Source organism: Vespula vulgaris, chromosome 7 (assembly GCF_905475345.1).
Source record: "Vespula vulgaris chromosome 7, iyVesVulg1.1, whole genome shotgun sequence".
Classification (NCBI taxonomy): Eukaryota; Metazoa; Arthropoda; class Insecta; order Hymenoptera; family Vespidae; genus Vespula; species Vespula vulgaris.
In genome coordinates, this window is record NC_066592.1 from 4,831,625 (window position 1) to 4,853,808 (window position 22,184).

Genomic DNA, 22,184 nt, shown 5'->3' on the forward strand with positions numbered 1-22,184 from the left:
AAAATTTATTTTCATATCTTATCGAAAGGTAAAAGCGTATCGTTTGATTTGAATCGGATCGATCGTTTTTCGACTTTACGACCTACTTCTGCGCGAGGCTCGTTTATTTTAATCTATAACTCACACAAAAATACATTTATCGTGAATCGTTTGGAAAGCGAATACGTATATACATATATAATATATTATACATACCTAAATACATTTATGTATATATATATGTGCGTGCGTGTGTGTGTACGTACGTATTGAACGAGTTGGAAATATGAATACGATCTCTTTCTTTCTCTCTCTTACTCTGTCTCTTTGTTTTTCATAGGATTGCTATCTTTTTTACCCAAGCTAATGATCACTCTCACTTTCACATTTTTAACTTTTTAGTTTATTTATTTATTTTTTATATTAAACTCGATAGTATCTGGAATGCGAGAGAAAATCCGTTATTAGACGATTTGTCGTCGATTCGAGTCATCGAATTGGAAAGAAATTCACCTTTCGTTCTCAAGAGCATGAGTATTTCATAAAAGATCGAGCGAAAGTGAATCTAATAATAAGCAGTTACATTTCTTATATATTTTTTGTATATTCTTTCTTTCTTTCTTTCTTTCTTTTTCTTTCTCCTTTTTTTGTACCGTTTCTTCTTTGATACAATTCATTGTCCGTTGGAAATATTTGAGAAACAATATTTGACATCGATGAAAATGTCGAGATAACATTTATATAAATCATTTTTAATGATTAAATGTAATGATCGTCAGGAGTTTTAGAAAACTGTAACAATATACACATTCTGGTATTTTTCGATTCCATTAATTACTGATCCTTGAACGTTCTGTTTACACAGATGCATCTTGAAATATTATCAAACATCATGAAATATGAATAAAGTTAAAATATTAACATTCTCGAACAAAATCAGTTATAAATTTTAATTCTTGTCAGGTCGTATCATTAAGATTCGCCGAAGATGCAGTATGATAATAATTTTTGTCAAGTTTTAGTATATTAATTAATCCAATCGATAGTCATAAATTTTTTAATACGCAGATCATAAAATATAATTCTCTTTCGTTGCGCTTGCTCTGATCGTATAGAAAATTACTTTGAAAATATGCGCTATCGCGTTTTATAGAATTATTATACAGAGTATTTATATCAGAAGTACTTTTAGAATATAATCAGATTCTTAAATTAGATTTTCTTTATTATTATTGAATCAAAGTACGTTTTTTAATTCATCACTTGACTCTCGTTAATGGAGGATCACGTTGATCGTGATCGAAATTATGTATGCTTTTTATGCCTTAGCATGTTTTCTGCTTATACATGTATTTTTATTATTTTATTTGAAATTGTTTTTCTTTCTTTTCTTTTAAAGTAATTTTAATATATATATATATATATATATATATATATATATATATAATAAGTTGAAGAAAGAAAGAAATGATATTACACAAGCACAAATTAACGATACTTTCCTAGTCTTCTTACGATGTAAACATAAAATAATGATCTTGTTTTTACAAGAAGAAAAATAAATAAGATCAAGGCCGCTAATCTGGATGCACATATTTAAGATAAATATTCTTAAGATCTTTGATTGACATTAAGGAGTATCATTAATTTATTTATGAATTATATAAAAGAATAATTTACTTTATTCCGTTATATGTAGATAATATGTGTCTTTTTATCAATATTATTCACTCCAACTCGATCTTATTAATTTATTTCAAAATTTTATTGTTCAAGGCGTGTCGAAAATTTTTTTATTATTCGTACTGTTAAAAACTTATACATATAGATACAGGAATTCATTGGCTCGTGAAAGATCGTAAAATCGTACTTTGCCTTCCACGAAGAATAAATATCATGGGCCTCTTTCTTTTTCTCTCTCTTTCTCTCTTTTGCTTTTTCCTTTCCCCCCTTCAACCATTTTGCCTCTGTTCATTATTACCGCCCTACTCGTGTATCTCTCACCTCGCTGCCATCGCTTTCAGTAACGGAACTGATCGAACGAACGAACGAACGAAAGAACGGACGTTTTACGATCGGTACAAGATTTGCATGAGGAATGGACCGAGGAAAGAAAGAAAGAAAGAAGGAAAGAAGGAAAGAAAGAAAGAAAGAAAGAAAGAAAGAAAGACGAAGAAATGTTTGAAAGGGGTGGAAGGTGGTAACAGGGACGGATTTAAACAAGAATTGTACAAACTTTAAATAGTCAGAAATCTTTGTGAATAGAATATACAGAAAAGCATTTTTTACAATTTAAGCTTGTATATTTATAGAAAAAAAAAAAATCGCGTGTTTGCCAAGACTTCTTATCGTTATGATGTATACACACAAATGTATCTATTCATAACTCATAATTGTGATAATTTATTATAATACATACAAATTCTTTTTTATTTGTTTTCAATATCTTTTCACTGCAAATTTAATTATTTGCCGAACTAATGTATTAGAAAAAAAAAAGAAAACAGTAGATATTTCTGTTCGAGAAGTCATCGACTGAGCAGCTTTTAAATTCGTATCTGAATCGAAAGAGAGTTACTTGATTCCGTGTGAACGATACTATCGCGATATTTTTTATCGGAAATTTTAATATCGATTATTAGTCAATCTAATATAGCCAATCGTAGAAATAAATTAGTTCCCACGAAGCATCATCGTTCTTATCGAAAAGTAATCCAGTTAAGATATTAAATCCGTACCTGAGTTGAAAGGGGGTCGAAGGAAAGGAACAATCATTATTATGGTCGATAGGCGTACTCGAACGCCTCTCTAAAAGTCGGCGAAACAATCGCGTTAATGGTCGAATCGGTAGGCCGTATCTCTTTCGTTGTTGCTACTGCAACCGAAGAAGAAGAGGAAAGAAAAAAAAGAAAAAAGAAAAAAGAGGAAAAGGCAACGGTGGCCAAAGCGGCGAGCCTAAAAGCCGCCGAGAAATCCTCGGTGGTGCAGTGGTGCAATATCCTGCCACCTTCCGGACTTTCTAAACTTGCCGTGAACGCGAGAGCGCGGACGCGCGACGATTTTTTATTCCGGAAATCGATCGTACGAGAAATTCTTCGTACCGTTGATTTTCCGCTCGCGGACCATCGTTTTTCTCACTTTTCTTTTATTACAAAAATTTGTTTTTATCATAAAAAGTATCTACGCTCGTAGTTCTATTAAAATTTGTCTCGAGAAAGTTTGGAAGAAGAGCCTAATTGAATTTTAATATCTCCCATTAGAACTTCTGATTTATGCTGCAGCGTAAATGATAAAATAAATTCGGCAAACGTCATGTTAACGAAATTTAGTTGAAATTTCCATCGTTGTTTTCGCTATTTCGCAAATTCTCGGACTTTCGTCGAAGATCGAAAGCATGTACGGTATTGCTTTGTAAAGAGATACACACGCAGTTGAATACTCAAGCGCGTTCAGACGCGTGTAACGGAATTTTTAACGATGACTTTCCTGTCAGGTGTTGTTCAGGACGTCGCAAAGCGAACGTTAGCGAAACCGAGGTAGAGAAGCGCAGGTGCAGTCACGTTTACCGGAAAAGAAATAAGCGAGTTTTGTCACGAGAACATACTTACATGTTCCTTAATGTCTATCTTTCTATTTAATATTAGTAAGACAGACCACCATTTTTTTTTTTTTTTTTAATTTTATTACTATTAATATTCTCAAAGGAATTATTCGTATTTCTTTTTCACGCGTACATACGTTTCTTCCGGTTTTCCACTTGTGAAATGAATTTTATTCATCTTTAAAATAGAATCAAATCAATATTTTTGTTCGATCGTTTGTTATTCAGATATTAATTAGAAATATATCAAGGATAAATGTTATTTATTTTTATGCTATTTAAATTGTAGACTATTTTTTAATAATTGTAATAAATCATTTTATTTATGATTCTATCTTAACATAATAGATATATATATTTTTTTAAAGTAAAAACCTCAAGTAGTTCTAGTTCGTTTCATGTCTGTATAAACAAGACTATCAGAAAATATATGAACGTTCGAGGAATATGAATGGTTGGACAAAATCTTTTAACCATGACTTTTACCATGACTAATATGTGTTTTGAGCTAAAATGAGAGTTAGTCGTTGGTATTGTATTGAAAAAAAAAAAAAGAAAAAAGAAAAAGGAAAAATGTATGCAAGATTCGAACACGTTTATTTCATGTTTTATTTTCACAAGGTATCGAATTCTCATTTTCATAAATTGATCTCGTCTGAAATTTGAATCCTTTCGAAAGAACCCTCGTAGCTAACGTGTGAACTATAGTCAACGAAGACGATATCCGTGATGTTTTATGGAGGTTCAAGGACAAGAAGAGGAGACGAGCTAGGACAAAGTGAGACGAGTCGATTCGTTTCCTCTTCTTTTCTACAATAAAAGACAATTAAAGTCGTGACGCGAGTGTCGAGGAAACACGCTTCACCGATTTCGGTCGATTTCACTATTACTCTCAGACGATTTATCCTTTCTATAGATCTCCGGTATAATTGGAACGAGCTGGCTTAGAAAATTATTCATTATCTTCATATTTATTTTCTTTTGTCGTTTCTATCTTACTTCTAATCTTACGAGTTATATTTGTATTTGTTCTTATCTTTCATTGTGAGATTTCTCGAATTGAGATTATATTGCAGCCATGAAAATTTTTATGTTTTTTAATTTGTTAGAAAATATAATTTTCTTTATATATATATATACTACACTTCTATATATGTTATATTTGTTAACACTGCTTATTATTGTATTATTACTGCAACATATATATGTAAATCTTTTTTATATAATAATAATATACATATACCATGATAAATAGATCTACTACTAATATAACATTGACACTGAAAACAAAAATGAAACAAATATCGTTTATTTCTTTAGCCAGCACAGAAAAGAAAAGAAAAAAAGATCATCGTCTCTCGATCACTTCGACAAGAAGGACAACGATCTTGATTTTCTTACGGTGTCACGGGACAAGATGTTCCTTTATTGTAACTGGAGCAGACGGTATAGAAAGTGGTCTTGATTTTTTGTATCCCCGTCGAAGTAGACCTGCTTTACGCTTCCATTGCAATACACACGGTTTTTCGATCGAGAGATATCGTTAACGATCGGTCGATCGATCGTAAAATTTATCATATATTTCATTCATTAAAAATCATACCAAATTATTTAGAAAATTACATTTCACACAGTTAGATGAATTTTATTGAAAAATACTTCAGCTCCGTTTTTTTTGTTTATTTTTTTTGTTTTAACTTATATAACATTGATTAATGTTTTTACATAAATATTATAAATAATCGTAAAATTAATCCGCAATGTACAAAATTATTTAGGAGTATATTATTATTTCTTTATTTAAAATTAAGATTAAGAAAGCATGAAGATTTGAAAATGAAGATTTTTATCGATTCATTGTTTACGCTTTAAAATAATAATTGGATGATTTATTACGATGATTAATGATCGTTTTATAATTCTTTATTAGCATCAAAGCGATTAACATGCGTTATTAAAAAGATAAAATGAAGATATTTAGCAATCCGAGTTCGTTCAATGTCCATTTGCAATTTGCGCGAATAAAATATCGTGTATTATCGATTGTGGATTAGCATAGTCGGCCTACAGTCATATCTACATATAGAAGAGACATAGATACATAAGTTCGATAAGTTGTTTTTAGAATTCTAAAGCTTTTTACATCTTGCTTATAGACTTTATAAATAGAGAAATGGTAGCTACTTGTAATACCAGATGCCCTCGAAAAGAGCACACATATTACGTTTTTATGATTCACGAAATCAGTTTTATTATTTTTATCGATCTTGTCGTTCATAGTAACAAGTAATAATACAGAATGATTTAGATACATAACTGAAAGTACTGTGTTTCTAAGCTTGTAGTTTTACGATTTGAAAACAAATGTTAATCTTAAGAAAAATCTCGAAAAAGTGTAATAGATTTTTTTTTCTTTAAATCACCTAAAAAGACTTCTATAAAAAATCACCTATGTATATTTTTTTATTTCTCTTCTTTCCTTTTATTTTTTACATTTTATTAAATCTTACGAACGAACAAAAACGTCATTTTTAAAGTGTCCTAATAAAATATTAATTTGAAGTTTCGAGGGCATCGAAGAAAAATCTTAAAAAAAAAAAATGGTAAGAAAAAAAGTCAAGAATTTTATAAGAGAAATATATCGTCCTTGTCATCATCGTCGGCATTATCGTCCCACGTCCCAGAACGGCCAGCTAGCTTATTGTGTACGACACGGAATGTAATGACACAAATTTAAATGACTACGGTTTACTCGTAGGCGGTCGTAAGAGATTGCAATTAGGATCTCCAGAGGGAGACAGAAAGATGGAAAGAGAGAGAGAGAGAGAGAGATTCGTGATAGTAAACGCGATAGCTTCTTCGTCTCGTGAGAAACTTTCGAACTACGGTGCTTCTTTACTTTTCTTTCTTCCTTGAGAAGAAAAAGAAGGAAAAGAAGAAAAAGAAAAAGAGAATAGTCAAGCAACAAGGTGGTTCGCCGCGAAATTATTCATTCACCAAGAAGAAAGAGAGAGAGAGAGTAAGAGCGATATCTCATAAACTCCTTTTATCATGAAAATGCGCTCTGTGGTAGAAACGTGTCTCGCGATAATATGCTTTGGCAAATTGGATAAACGAGGAGACTCCTCGAACTCTGCCTCTTAATCGAGCTAAATGTATATTCTGTGATTCAACTTCGAATTACACCTAATCCTAACTAATCTCTGGGTATCTACACCCTGGAAAATGAAGCAATTCGAAAATTTACACGTAGCTGTTATGTTATATACACAATTTCACGTCTGTGTATGTGTAATGCAATATATACGATCTTAAACGTCGACATTATTTTTGTCCCATTCGTATTCTTCTTCTTTTTAAAAGTAAAATTCTGTTGGATGGATTTTATTAATTATAATTTTATATTATTTTGAATGATATCGTAGACAGTTTACAAAAACATACATGCTAAATTTTGGCAACATTTTTGTTCGATGGGATAAAATTAAATTTGGACTTCTGTACGATAATACTTCATAAAATTTATTAATTTATCATATCGTAAATAATTTCTTTGATTTATCAGTGTCTACTTACCAGTATTGATTCATACTTAAAGTCTAATAATAATAATTTACTGTGGACTAAAGTTATGGTAACGTTTGTTTATGAAAATGTATTTTAATATTGTTGACAACTTATTTCAATATGATTAGATTAAAAATGAACTTTTTTACAATAATATTTTATAAAGTTCATGAATGTATAATCGTAAACAATCTCGTCGATGTAGTGTTATCGTCTTAGGACTTTTGATCCGAACTTGAAGCGTTTTAAAAAAAATTGTTGAAGAATTTGTTGTTGACTGGAATCATAAGAATTTTAATTTCGAAAAAAATATATTGATTTCGTTCATAGCTTATTCTTATATGATTAGATATTGAATGCGGACTTTTGTACGACGATATTTCATAAAAAATCACAAGTGATCGTAATGATTCGTCAACATATTGGAGTCCACTTGAAAGTGTTAGTTCATAATTGAAGTGCGAGATGAAACTAAGAGGGGAGAGAAAAAAAGAGAGAGAAAGAAGGAGAGTGGATAAGAAAGTTCGAACTTCCCCAATGAGAAACGCATAGAGCTATAGAAAATATTCTTCTAGTTCTCACGGCGCGTTTATTCGGACTGGGCATCTAGATCGTGGAGAAACTTTTTCCGAGTCGTCCGTTCCTTGTTATAGTACTTACGTGTTTCTAACTGGAGACAAATTACGAAAGCGATATGTATGTACTTACTTACGTCATAGAAGTAGGTACTTGCGTTGATTTATTTCGTTCGATAAGCCAAACGGATTTAAATTATTTAATTCGAAGTTAGAAGAAAGTGAACATCACTGGTATTTTTTTTTCAACTTTTTTGTCCGTTTAAAAAACGTATCCTACTATAATATAATATTACTATAGTATTATATATATATATATATATATATATATATTATATTTACATTACTTATAATATATATTATATAATACTATTATCATCTATAATATAATATAATATAGTATATTATTCACGAATTCAAATAATCGATTATAATTATTATATTTATTTATATCATCTTTTATATATTTATTTATTTATTCTCTTTTTTCTTCTTTTCTTTTTTTATTAATGCAATCAAAAAAGCATCGTTTTGTTATGTTCATCATCGTATCCGTTGTGGAAAAGAAGTTTCGTTCGTTTTTATTTCCAAGTGACTTCTCCAAGAGACTTTTGAGAATCAGGTGCGCGAAAAAAAGAATTTCGTCGGTGGTCGACCCGATTGTTGAGTACCTTTTACTCGTATAACAGTGTGTGTAGAGTTGCCTTTATGTCTGCCTCTGCCTCTGCTGTTGCTGTTGCTGTTGCTGTTGCTGCTACTGCTCCACATGAAAGCGCCCGGCGAAAGTTTCGCAGAGTCAATGGCCTGCCAACGGGTACGTCGGCTACGATGCTCGTTACACGAGTATCTCCGTTATGCTCGATTTTTTTTCTCTCTTTCTCTCTCTTTCTGTCTATCTCTGTCTCTCCCTGTCTCTCGTACTCCTCTATCTTTTTTATTACTTATATTACGCCCACGGATGCGTATCGAGAAAGGTATTGCTCTTCTCTCATTTTCTTTCTTATTGAGAAAATTATTTCATCTTCTTTTTTCTTCTCACTTTTTCTTTTTTCTTCTTCTTTTAGAAATTGCAAATGATCTTTCTCTCCACTCGGTTAGTAAGAGATTAAATTTAATTGAAATTTCTATAAAATATATATTATACCTGTGGTAAAAACCAAACTACAAGGTATGTAGTGAAGTGTTACAAAAAATAATGTTGTACTCACGTACCCACGAGAAAGATTTTTAAATTAAGATTACCACGATGTAGACGTATATTTCCATTCCGCATTTTATTATATCTCTTTTTTCTTTTAATAGAATTTTGTACTTTTTGATAGGTATTTATTTATTTATTTCTTTTTTTTTTTAAACACAATCACGACGAACAAATTTGAAATCAGAGAAAAGATATATATTTGTATGCAAGATTTGGCAGTGATCGTCGATTCTCAGCCAAGATAAATAAACCGTCAGAATAGAGAAAACAAAGAAAGAGAAAGAGAAAGAGAAACATATAGATAGATAAGAAAGAGAAAAACGGTACTTCGTCCGAACTTGCTTCTTAAGATTACCGAGTTAGTTGTAGCGGTAAAGGAAAAACATGGATCGAGATTTATTCTCAGGAATATAGCAAGTTGGACTCCGGAGTAAAACTTTTGCATACAATCGTGGGACGTTGCGGTGTCGCGTCATGCTCCATTTCCCCTCTAACTCCCCTCTCTCTCTCTCTCTCTCTCTCTCTCTCAAAACCTCCTCTCTTCAGCCTCTCTCTTCCTTCTACGGTGCATCCATGTTTTCTCTTCTTTCCCTTTCTCATCATCTTATTCTTTTCTCACCGCAAGAGCCGCCGCAATAAACGAGACGCGGTTGGTTGCGTCGATGCAAACGGTGTTGTTTCCTATTTACTGCATCATCGTTATTTTTCTTTTTGTTTTTGGGGGAGGGGAGGGAGGGGGGTGATTTTCTTGATTTTCTCCTTCTATCTCGTTGTTTTTATCCTTTTATTCTTATCTTTCCGTTTTCATGTTTTTATTATTTTTTTCTTTGTTTGTTTGTTTCTTCTTTCTTTCTTTTTCTTCTTCTTTTCTCTCACGACCCAACTTCTCTTCCCGTTATGATTCTTTTCTCTTCTCTTCTCGTCCCCTCTCTTCTCTTATTTTCAATCGTACAGTCGGCGAAACTACTTTCCTCGTTCGTTTTGTTCTTCGATTAGCTCATACCGAGTGTGAAGGAGGTGGAAATGGAAGTGGAAATGGAAGTGGAGGTGGAAGTGGAGGTGGAGGACAATCGTAGGACTCCAACAGTGTGGGCGGCTTTGATCAAAGTAAGGGAAAGTCTGCTCCTCGCAAGACACAAAGAAAAAGTCTTCTTCCTCTCTCTTTCTCTTTCTTTTGCTCTCTGTTTTTATGTGTTTCGTCACGTGCCTTTTCATCATTCCTTTTTATTGTTTTTCTTGTCTTTTTCTTACACTCGTTTCTTCTTTTCTCCCTATAAAATTCATCTTCCTTTCGTCAATATTTAAAGAGCGGAAAGAAAAGTGTTCATCGAATTAAGAGCATTCGTTTACATTGTAAATAGACACAAATGTCTTCGATCTTGTTTACTCATCTTTTATTCATTCCTTCTTCTTTTTCCATGTGGAAAAAGCAAAAAAAAAATAATCCTTTTTCTTCTTTTCTCTTGCTATATTTTTAACGATTCGTCGAAGAGTACAGTCGTTGTTAAAAACTGTTCATTCAGGTTTTACAAATGAGAATATTTTTTTTTATCTTTTATATAACTCGAAGTTTCTAAAAAAATTGAAAGAAATCGTTAATGAATATGTAGATATATAAGATGTGATATATAATTTATAATATATATATATATAAAGATTTTTAAATTGGTTGGAACGTTGAGAATCTGTGATATCTTTGCAAAATAACGTTGAATTAATAACACTTAGGATAATTTACGAAGAGAAAGCGTTTCCCGTTGCCGACGCGATTTTTCGTGACGTTAACTCTTCGCATCGTTAATTCCGATTAATCCTTTCGCTTTCATTCGATAACAGCCTTATGCGATATCTCGCGATCGATCTTTTATTATCTAGCTCTTTGTGCGTATTAACCAATTCGTGTCTATTATTAGATAGATCGAGATAAATGATCGATCACGTCCATTGCGATATTAGATTAACCATTCGTGACTTTTTTAAAATTTATTAATATATGATACGTTCGATGCGAGCAATAACTATTATTTTTATCGGGATTTTCAAATGAATTTCATAATATGGCCGTGAAAATATCCACGTGTAATTAATGATTCTAATTTTGTTCGTCTAGTTAAGATCCAAGGTTGATTATATAATTTGATCTAATGCGTGGACGAAATATAATATTATTCAAAATTTCTTAGATGATTTAAAAAATTGATTACTCTTTTTCGAATCTTTAGGATAATTTCTTTTTTTTTCTTCTTTTTTTTCTTTGTAAAACTATTATATAAGTATAACATTCGCCTGGGAACTTTTATTCGCATCCTGCATATAACACGTGCATGGTCGAAAAAAATATGATATAGATTTTTGATTTTTTATTTTTAAATGATATTTAAAAACGTGATATTTATCTATTGCAAAAAACAGTACAGATATAAATAATCTTTTTTCATATATCATATTCAAAATAATCAATATTTATTAATACGATTATGTTTGTTATCCAGGTATTATATTTGTGTAGCGGAAATAAATGAGATAACAAGATTTGGCAATCGTTTTTGTATTTATTTAGTTACAATTGATATTTTTATCAATAGGATCGATAAGAGAAATTGTCGATAAGAGAGAATTTTATGATTTTCATTGGTACTTTTGTTACTTTTTGTTGAAAATATTTGATTCTTTTCTTCGTTATTAGATTTATGAGCAGTAGTTCATAATATTGTATAATATCATTTATTATAATATAAATTATATTATTAAATTAGTACTAGTCTTCTTTATTTGTTTACTTATTTATTTATTTTTATTCGTAATGTGTTATCAATATTAAAAAAAGGTAAAAAAAGTAATACTTTATTGTTTTTTTATTTGAGGTCTAATTCATATCTATTTTTGTATCAACGAAGTAAACATTTTAATTATTTAGTTTATTTTTCTTTTTATCTGTAAATATAATAACACTTACTGTGTCGTTAGAAGCAGGTAGAACATAAAAAGAGGTTAAAAAAAGAAATGAAAGAGAGAAACGCATTGAAACGTGACACATAATTTACATATTTCCTTGCAAAGTCCATGCGTTTTTTTAAATACAAGTCACGTTCGAGGTCACCCCGAATTTCGCGACATTTCTTTGTATCTTGTCTTTGAGTCCACTGGATTAGTGATCTATTATCGATTTTTTCTTAAAAGGAAGATTATTAATTTTTTGATTTATTTCTCTAGCTTTTTTATTTCTTTTTCTTTTCTTGCTTTGCTAATTAAAAATAAAAAAAGAAAAAGAAAAAAATCATATCGCTCTTGAGATTAGGGAAATTATTTGTTTCTTTCTTATTTTTTATGCGTGGATTTCAAATAAAAATAGAAGGAAAAGAAAAATAATCATCGATTATATTATTATCCTCTGACTCGTTCATCATCGGTTGCTAGGGTCAACGTGGATTGACTCGCAAAATAATGAGAATTCATAATGACGTCCATAGTCGAACTAAACAACTTTCATTCTTATGTCGGTCTTCTCACAATATTTGCAACGCTATATTATCATTTATAAGTCATCGTACATTTAAGGAAACATATTTAATTTAAAAGCAATTCGAGATAAATTTATCCAATAAAGGAAAATAAGAATTAATTGGTTGTAATTATTTCTTTATTTATATTATGTTTATACGTGTATAAATTAAAATTTTGAGTTGTGCTTTTGAATTAATGTTCGTATAAAAGTTCTAAAGAATTTTTTAATTTATGAAATAAAATATATGTTTTGTAGGTATACAAATATGTATAAATTATTATGTTATTAATTTTATTATAATTTTATTATATAATAAAAAATTATAATAATAAAAAATTATATATATATATAATATATTATAGTAATATCAGTACATATATCAATATTAAATGTAAATATATATACACTTACACATACTTATATTTCTTGAAATAAGGATGTATCGAGTAATGTATGCATACTTACGTAATAGAAAAAATATCTGCATGTAATATGATCTTCGTAATGAATCGGTTATTTCACCTTGTATATGAGTATACTAGACCTTCGTAGTGAATTAAAATTTGCAATTTAAAGATCTCTTGAAACCTCTTCCCTCTTTTTTGTTTTTAACTCCGAATTAAGAAGGATCAATGGAAATATTTTACGTCCATGACTTTTTGATTTACAAATACGATCTTTCCTAAAGTTACATTCATTTTCATATCGCAAGGTCATCGAAACTTTGAATGATCCTTCGATCTTCGGAAACTTTAGCGAAGAATCGATTATCAGTCAGTTCCTTTCCACATTTATTTGTCATCATCAATCGTAATCGGAATCTCGTTATCACTCCTATCTTACTTATCGATAACAACTTGTGATTACTCGACCGTCTGTGATTTAACCAGCAAACTGTCTAGGATATTTCGTATTAGATCCTTCATCGATCAAAGTCTTTTCTATAATCGTTCAAATAATATATACTTTTCATTATTATTACAGGTTTATAACTATACTAATATATTTTATAGAAATACACACACACACACACACACACATATCAGAATATATAGACGTTTTCACCAGGAAGTACATTTTTGCTTGGAAGGAGGACGGATGTGAAGATGTAATTAGCAATAAACGTTACTTACATATATACATATATATATATATATATATATATATATATATATATATATATATATCTGTGCGTGTATATTTTCTTGCGGGCAGTGCCGTACCATGTCACGACATTACCACCTGACAAGAGAGTTCCTCTTCGTCGTTGTCGGAGGACACTCGACTCTCGTTCCTCCGAGCAGTAATCACGCTAATAATTCTCTGTGCGACCGAAGAGTACATACTATGTGCGTCCCCCATCTTGAAATAATTAATGAGAACGACGCTCCCGGATGCTATCAGATAACCGCTATAAAATTAATAGTTATACTTTTGATTATTTTTTCCTCTTTTTTATGCATTTTTGTTTGTAATTTTTCTTTTTTCCTTTTGATCGACTAATCACTAACGAACATAAACGTCATTTTATATTAATCGACATCGATATATTTTCATTTATTAAGAACCATAGAAATAATTAATTGTGATTTTAAACGTCTTTATATATAAGATCTAATTAATTAAATAATTTAATTTTCGTTTTTCTTACAACACGTTTGATCTTAATGCGAATTGCAAAGAAAAATCTAGAGTTTATGGATCGATTTTACATTCAGGATGTGCTATATAAGTTCGTAAAATCAATTACTCTTTTTCGATACTTTGCAGTTAATTTTTTTTTCAGATTGTAGAACTACAAGCTTAGGAACATTGTTAAATCAAAAAAAAAAAATAAATTGGTTTAAGAAGTTTAGAGAAAGAATAATTGATTGAAGTGATACAATCACTTAAGAACTTTTGCTCTACCCAGTACTTATAAATCCATAAATGTTTTTAGAGTGATTATTATCTTGATTAATATTTCGAAGTATTATATAAACGAAAAAATAAATGTACATCCTTATCCAATAAGAAATATCGATGGAAAGACATTTTATTCGATAAAGATAATACAGAACGAAACCGCGTGCAATCATAAAGAAGATTGTAAAGATTTTATCAAGAAAAAAAAAAAAGGAAAAAAGAAAAAATAATAATCATATAAGAGATAAATATTTCCAAGAACATAAGGTTTATTAATAGCCACAAGCTAAAATATTTATTTTTCTCCCAATTGATAAATTATTTTCATCCTAAATCTAAAAAAAAAAAGATCGTAGTACGTCAACACCGTAGTTGATGGACGGTAAAAAAAGAAAAAGGAAAAATTAAAAGAACTTGACTCGTGCCATTTCTTATCGAAGTAATTATGAAATCAAATATGTTGGTAAGGTTATCCGAGATGATAACGGTCGATGTCGTACTAATACGCAGGTAGATACATAAATATAGGTGGGTATACTCGGTGATTCTTTTTACATTTTTCTTTTGACAGATTGAGAGCAGGACGGTAATTATCTATGCTAAACGCTTCACGGAACTCAGGATTATCCTTTAATATAAATGAACGAAATAACTTTAACGAGATAATATTCTGCCGCGAGGCAAATCTTCGAGAACGAAGTTTCTTTTCTTTCCTTTTCCTTTTTTTTTCTTTTTTCTTGCTTCTCTTTTTTTTCAAGTTGCAGGAAAATCTCTTCTTGATAAGAGGTCATTACTATTCAATCAACCGGTCTCTCCCGCATATTAGCATTATTATTAGTTATCATTATTTTCATCATTGTTATCGTCATCACGATCGCCGTTTGTATTATACAGGACGTTCAGACAATTTTAATAATTATTTTAAAAAATGAGATTGATACGAGTGATCGATTTATTGAAAAAAAAAAAAGAAAATTACAAAAGGAAAGAAAGAAAAAGAAATCGGAGAAACATTTGCAAATCTTGTTCGGACGAAATACGAAAATATTTCGAAGATCGATCGACGGATTATCACCACGTTTGTTTCTTAATTATATAAAATCATTCGTGATTCTTTCTCACTGTCTCTCTCTCTCTCTTTCTTTCTTTCTTTTTCTCTCGTAAACTATCTTATGTTAGGTAAGAATAGTGTAGCTGAAAGGGAAAGATAGAAGGGAAGAGGGGAAGATTGCATCGTCGCAAGAAGATGATAAACGATCGACGCGTGGAATTTGCTTCGTGGACAGCTTCTCTGAGGGTCTCTCGTGATTAAAGAAAAGAAAAGATTAAACAAAAAAAAAGCAAAGGGATAGAAAAAGAGAAAGAGAGAGAGAGAGAGAGAGAGACGAGAAAAAAGAAGATGACGAACATCGAACACAGTGTAAGTTTTACACCCATACGAGGTCAAGTGAGTTAGTTCGTACGAGTTACATACTATACTCGTCCACTCTCTTGTATTTATGCGAGTAGTACAACTGAATTCACCCTTTATAACGACTGTCATGGCGGCGGCATGCAACTCCATGCGTCACACAGAATCATCATGCCTTTCTTTCTTTTTTTTCCCCTTTTTTCTTTTTTCTTTTTCTCTCTCTTTTTTTTCTTTTAGAACGACGAGAGTAATCGCGGCAGTACTCCAGTCGAAGAACATATGTTGTCGTTGCATTGTGTTCTGTAACGCCTGAAAGTAATCTCGAGCTCTTCTGCTCGAGCACGTCCTGTGTACACATGTATATTGTATATGCATTTTATTTTTTTTTTCTCTAGCAATCCTTCTTTCTTCCTCTTTCTCTCTTATTTTCATTTTACTCGTCTCTTAGTATATTTATTTTCTAAAAAACAATAGAGAGCGATTGGAAAGTAATTTGTTCGAATTGATACGGAAGAAGTTTGTAAAATTGTTATGTTAAATAAAGAAAGGATAGTTAATAAACTAAGAAAAAAATAGATTTTTAAAAATTCAACTAAAATAGATATGTAGAATGTCAAGGAAGAAGAATTGAATTACATCGACATAAACTTGACGATTATGAATCATCGAAAATATACAGTTTTTCTTTTCCTCGTTGATATTACGTCATTTAACCATTTTCACATTCGATGATTAAATTAATAATTTTCTCTAGTCCAGTGCGAATTCAACGATTATCATCGCGAACATAGAGTCGATTAGATCTATGATTATCATAGATAAGTATGCAATTATTTTCAAACATGCGAGGTAATAAAGACGAGGAAGAAAGATCAGTAATTTGTTGTATTTGCAAAAAAGATTGTCATGTTATTCGAGTTAATACATAGATGTGTGTACATATATATATATATAAACGTTTAGATATTCGTAGTATGAACTGATGCAATTGATACGAACGAATTTGAATAATTCATGTTCGAAAAAAAAAGAAGAAAAAGAAAAAGGAGCTATTTAAAACTTTTTTAGGAACCCAATTCTCCTTTATCCTTGTCACGTAATTCTTCTGAGGATTAATCGTACGAATTATCGATTCTTTAATGTTTTAATTTTTTATAATGAATAATAAAAAATTGAAGCAAAAAATGTATGAATCAACTCGTTAAGAAATACACAGGTGGTACCAGTATCATCGTCTTAAATCTTAAACAATATGCAATTTATTTTTATTCCAGAGAAAATTTTTAATCATTGCGATAAGAATTAAGTTTTTTGTAATGTTAAATCGAAGCACAATAATATATTCGTTGTTCTCAACTCTTTGTGCAACATCTTTTGAATTACACACTGGCTAGACTTCCTCTGGAAACCGTAATTTCCGTCGGGATAAGAAACACTAGAACTTGTGATAGAAAGAAAGAGAGAGAGAGAGAGAGAGAGAGAGAGAGAGAGAGAGAGAGAGAGAGAGAGAGAGAGAGAGAGAGAGAGAGATGGAGGGAATGAGTCAGATCGTACGATTAGTTCGGTTAAGTCACGAACGTAAGACGGCATTGCTTGTTTGAAACTCGAACGTGTTAAATTCGTGCTCAGTTGCGATCGATGGATGTATTGCAAAATTGTTAAAAGGATCGAAGACGAGAAAGGATTTACGTGGTACTTATATTAAAGCAAGTTAAATATTTCTTGACTTACATAAATCTCGTAAAAAGTCCGTGATTTATTGATGTGTTTATAACATGTTACGCGCGAAATAGATAATTTATTTTACCTCTAAATTACTACTTAAAAAAATATATATATATACATACTATATTTTTGTTGTATTTTTTTATCTTTCTATTTTTATCTTACTAACGATTATATTTACATAGCTCAAATATTAAAGAAAATGTTATATTTGTCAATTAGTATCGCATTCATTTTTCATCAAATTATTACATATACATACGTATAAATATAATAATAGAACATAAAATTTACATAATTTGAAATAAATACTTTGCAAAATCTAACTATTCGATTAGTTACTTAGCTAAATTCTCGTTTTTTTTTTCTGTAATGATGAAAACGTCGTAAAGTAAATGTAAAGTGCGATTAGGCGCATCGAGCTCGTTAATTTTATTACTAGACATTTAAAAGTAGACACGTCACGGCAACAATAAGATCATCAACGTGAATAACAACAACGCATAATTTTGCGACGTTTATTTGAAAAGTACAACGTAGAATATACATATACATAGATAAATATATACAGACATACATATATATACAAATCGATAGAAAAGATCCTACAAGTATTAAGTAAATCGATGTCCTTGTAATCCTTTCGTAATACTTCTTCATCGCACTTTCCTTGTCAGCGAATATTCGACACACGGTGAATAGGATATTCCAATCGTTGTTATATATCAAGTGATCTATATCTAGCGATTAATAAGAAATTAAACGATCCAACTTATCAGAATGAACACCTGATAAGGTTCGAATACGCTTTGAGCGAATTCACGAACTGTGATCCTTTTACTCGTTTTATTACGACTATGGAAATTAAAAGAACGTAATAAAAAAAAAAGTCGAAGAATTTCTTGTTTCTTTCTTTTTTCTTTTTTAACAATAAATAACAGAAATAAAAATATATTTTCAAGGAGGTAAAAAATATTGTAGAAAAACGTGTTTTTAAATAAAAACTATTTAACGAAATGAATGTTTTGCTCGAACTTGTATACAATATACGTATATAGATATATACCTAATTTTCCATTTACATGGTAGATTGGTTTCAGAAAAAAAACCTCGTGTAAAAAGAGAATCCTTTTGTCTTCTTTAAACCGTGTTATTTTGAAATCGTATATAAAAGAAGAAATGTCATGTAAAAAGAGAATTGAACGTGTATATTTATATACCTATTGGTATATAGAAAGAAGAGGCGGCAATTTTAAATTTAATATCGTGTTTCTTTTATAGATGTCTACCTTGATAAAATTCTATTAACGTAGCGAATTCTTAAACCAACGTAAATTTTGAAACGTCGGCGATAATACAAATTTCGACACGTGCAACTTCAAAAAATACTCAATGAAAAGAAAGTCGTAATACCTTTATATTCTCAAGTATTTTTTTTTATTCTATACAACTTTATCGTTCGTTATTAAACATATAAGAAAGAGAAAAAGAAATGAAAACATTTTATGCAATTGTAATATAAGCTTTTTTAAATAAATTTAAATAGTATTTTATAAATATTAAATATCATATATTATAATATTCAAATTTTGTATTTTTATTAGTTTACTTAAAAAAAAAGAGCCAAATGAGATAAGATAAAATAAAATAAAATAAGCAATTTCAAAAACATCTTTTTTTAGCTTAAGACGGCAGCAAATCTCTTGCTGACGTATTTGTCTTCGTAAATGCCTGCATACAAATGAAACAACGAAATATAAAAAGAAAAAGGATAAATCTCGATTTATCGAAAAGAACTTAAGTGCGTACGGTGCATTTATATATATGAACTAACCGCATTTATACGAATTTTTCCGAACGTTTTCAAACATACACAAAAGAACGCGTTATCGAGTAGAAAATATTTCGAAGTTTTCACATTCTCGTCCTCTTATTGGCAAAGCGACAATAACTTTGATACATTTCATCGAATCTTTTCAGAAATAACACACGTATCTACACAAATTCGTTTTTGTTACAGAATCTGCACGTGAGTCGTGGCGAAGAAGAAAGAGAACGAATTCCGAATATAAACTGAGTGTTTTGTAATATCAAAAAAAAAAAAAAAAATAGCAAAAGAAAAAAGAAATAGAGACAAAAAAAAAGAAGGAACCTATCAAAGAACGAACCTATTCAATCATTGATCAAAACTCGTACGATTTATCGAACGAAAGTACATTTGTATTTACAATTCACTCGTAGCGAGCTCGATTGATGTAATTAATCACACATAATGTAGCCTGTTAAATGTGTACAAGTAAAATAGGAAATACACGTTGAAGAGAAAACATGTCGATCGTTCTTTCAAACACCGAAAACAAAGAGGGTGTAGTAGTATTACATTGAAGTAAAAATAAGAGGTGGATAAAAAGAAAAAGGAAAAGAAAAAGAAGAAGAAGAAGGTGGTGGTGGTGGTGGTGGTGTTGTCGTCGGAGGAGTTGGTGGAGCTGTTGATGGTGGTAGTGGTTGTTGAGGTGTAGCTGGAGAAGAGAATAATTTGTGCTCTGCACGAGCTTCTTTCGTGAAGGCCGAAGGAGAAAGGAGTGGAGTGTCTCGAGACAGGATGAAGACGTTGGGTGACGTTGTTGCCGATCCCGTCGACGAGGAGAAGGACAGTACAGATTCAGGGCATGGAACTGCCGGCAAAGAATTTGGTCAGAGAACTCTAAGATCCTTGAAAAGAGGACTCGGACGATTGTGGAAAAGACACAGGGGCAATGCCTCGATAACCGACTATGACCCTTGTTATAAGGTTGCCTATCTTGGGAATGTCCTTACTGGATGGGCCAAGGGTGAGTTTTTTTTTTCTTTTCTTTTTCTTTTCTTCTTCTTCTTCTTCTTCTCTTTTTTTTGTTCCTTTTTTTTCTTCGTTCTTTCTCTTTTTATAACATTTTTGTATTTCAAGGTAAATATTGGATAAGGAGAAAAAAATCTCTTTTCGTTTAAAAACTGTCGTTGAAAATTGTTGATATTATCTTTTCTTTTGTTGAATTTTAACAGAATATCGCGTAGTACGTTGCACGTTTGGAATATATTCATTTTCTTCTTTTTGTTTTCTTTTCTTTCTTTGCAAGAAACGAATCTAAAGGGAAGTTAAATTGCAAATATACTATGAGTTTAACATTGGCGTGTCTCAATCTCTTTAGAAATGATTTATTTAAAATTAGAAGAAAATGTTGATTAAAGTTATCGCGTAAGCGAGTGTATTATATTCATTTGAAATCGATTAAAAAATATCTACGATAAAGAAATAAGTACGAAAATTATTAATAGTATATAGGAAAGAAATAATGACATTCACACGTGCGTCACAAATATTTCAATTTTTCGAAGAACAAAAACTATGTGTATGTATGTATCATCAGTGTCCTTGGAGAGGTTAACGCATTTTAATAATTAATATGCAAAACTGCATTAAGTTCTTATTAATATTCATTCATAACGATAGGTAATCTTTTTTTTTTGTTCTTTTTGTTCAAAATAAGCAATAATTAAAGATTGTTAATCAGAAGTGCACGCTATTGCGTTCTCTTTCGTTTTCTGATGCAAGTATCGTACGAACGAGTAGGACGATAGATGGATCGATCGATCGATCGAACGGGCGAGAGCATGCCGAGGTTGAAAATGAAGTGCCATCGAGTAAGGTCACCGTCGTACCAGCAATTAATCATTTGCTTGCTTGCAAGAAACTACTTTCTGCGTATTGAATTTATGCTGCTGCATATTTGTATCTTCGAATCGAACGAAGGCGATAAAAAAGTCTAAGATATTTTATCCGATAACAAAATATCCTTCAGATCTTTTTAAAAAATATATCGTTTCGTAGAGAAAAAGGAAGAGAAAAAAGAAATGAAAAAGAAATATATTTAAAGAAGTCTACTTTTGATGTGAACAATTTTTTTAAAATTAATAGCACGAAGTTCCTCTTTTTTTCTTCGAATACATGGATTGAAAAAGTCTCTCATTAAAATTCTTTCCTTAATAGATGTTTTTTTTTCTTGTTTGTTCTTTTTTTCATTTTGTCAAATAAAATTACTTCCTTTACTTACATAATTTGTTAATTATTATTTCGAATAAATTTACGAATGAAACTCTTCAAAGAAATAAGTAATTTGCTTTATGTCAGACTATAAACATCGAGCGTATATTTTATTTGTTTATACGTATTAATAATTATTTTTTTTTACGCAAAAATGCATGTATTTAAAGGTATTCGAAATTATTATGCAAAAAGATTTTAACAAAATTAGAAATTTTTATTATCCTTAGAAGTTTCAGCTTTCTGCTTTTTTTCTAAACGATCTTATTTAGTTATTAAGTATTAAAAAATAATTCTTTTACGATGAAAATGAAATTTAAGAAGAAATTAAAAATTTGTTCGTTGTTCAAAAAAAAATGAGTATTAAATAATGAGTGAAATAAATAACAAGAAACGTAATTTTTTGTCGATCGAATCTAATCTCTGATCTAATGAATCATGCATCTATAACGGGTCATACTCGTTCCGAATTAATAGTCTCGTGTTAGCGATGATCTAATCGATCAAAACGTATTTCACTAAATAGTTTTATTAATTTTATCATTTACGATCGATGAGTTCATGAACGATGATAGTCTCATAAATAATCATACATTTTATCACCTTCCCAATAATTTTTTTTTTATCTTTTTTATTT

The 22,184-nt window shown here is 30.4% G+C and overlaps 1 protein-coding gene across 8 annotated transcripts in view; it reads left to right on the plus strand.

The window, feature by feature from the left end:
* The window catches only part of LOC127065363 (uncharacterized), a 51,093-nt gene that overhangs the window by 16,979 nt on the left and 11,930 nt on the right, over nt 1–22,184 (plus strand). For 3 of the 8 annotated variants that reach the window (XM_050997558.1, XM_050997563.1, XM_050997557.1), the window contains exon 2: nt 19,490–20,300. In XM_050997558.1, coding sequence (XP_050853515.1) covers nt 20,072–20,300 — 229 coding nt within the window. In that variant the 5' untranslated portion in view covers nt 19,490–20,071. Of the gene's footprint in view, nt 1–7,265; nt 7,957–8,246; nt 8,537–9,919; nt 10,031–15,299; nt 15,754–17,280; nt 17,437–19,489; nt 20,301–22,184 lie in introns of those variants that run through there. The other 5 variants (XM_050997559.1, XM_050997560.1, XM_050997561.1 and 2 more) reach the window with 5 other exon arrangements.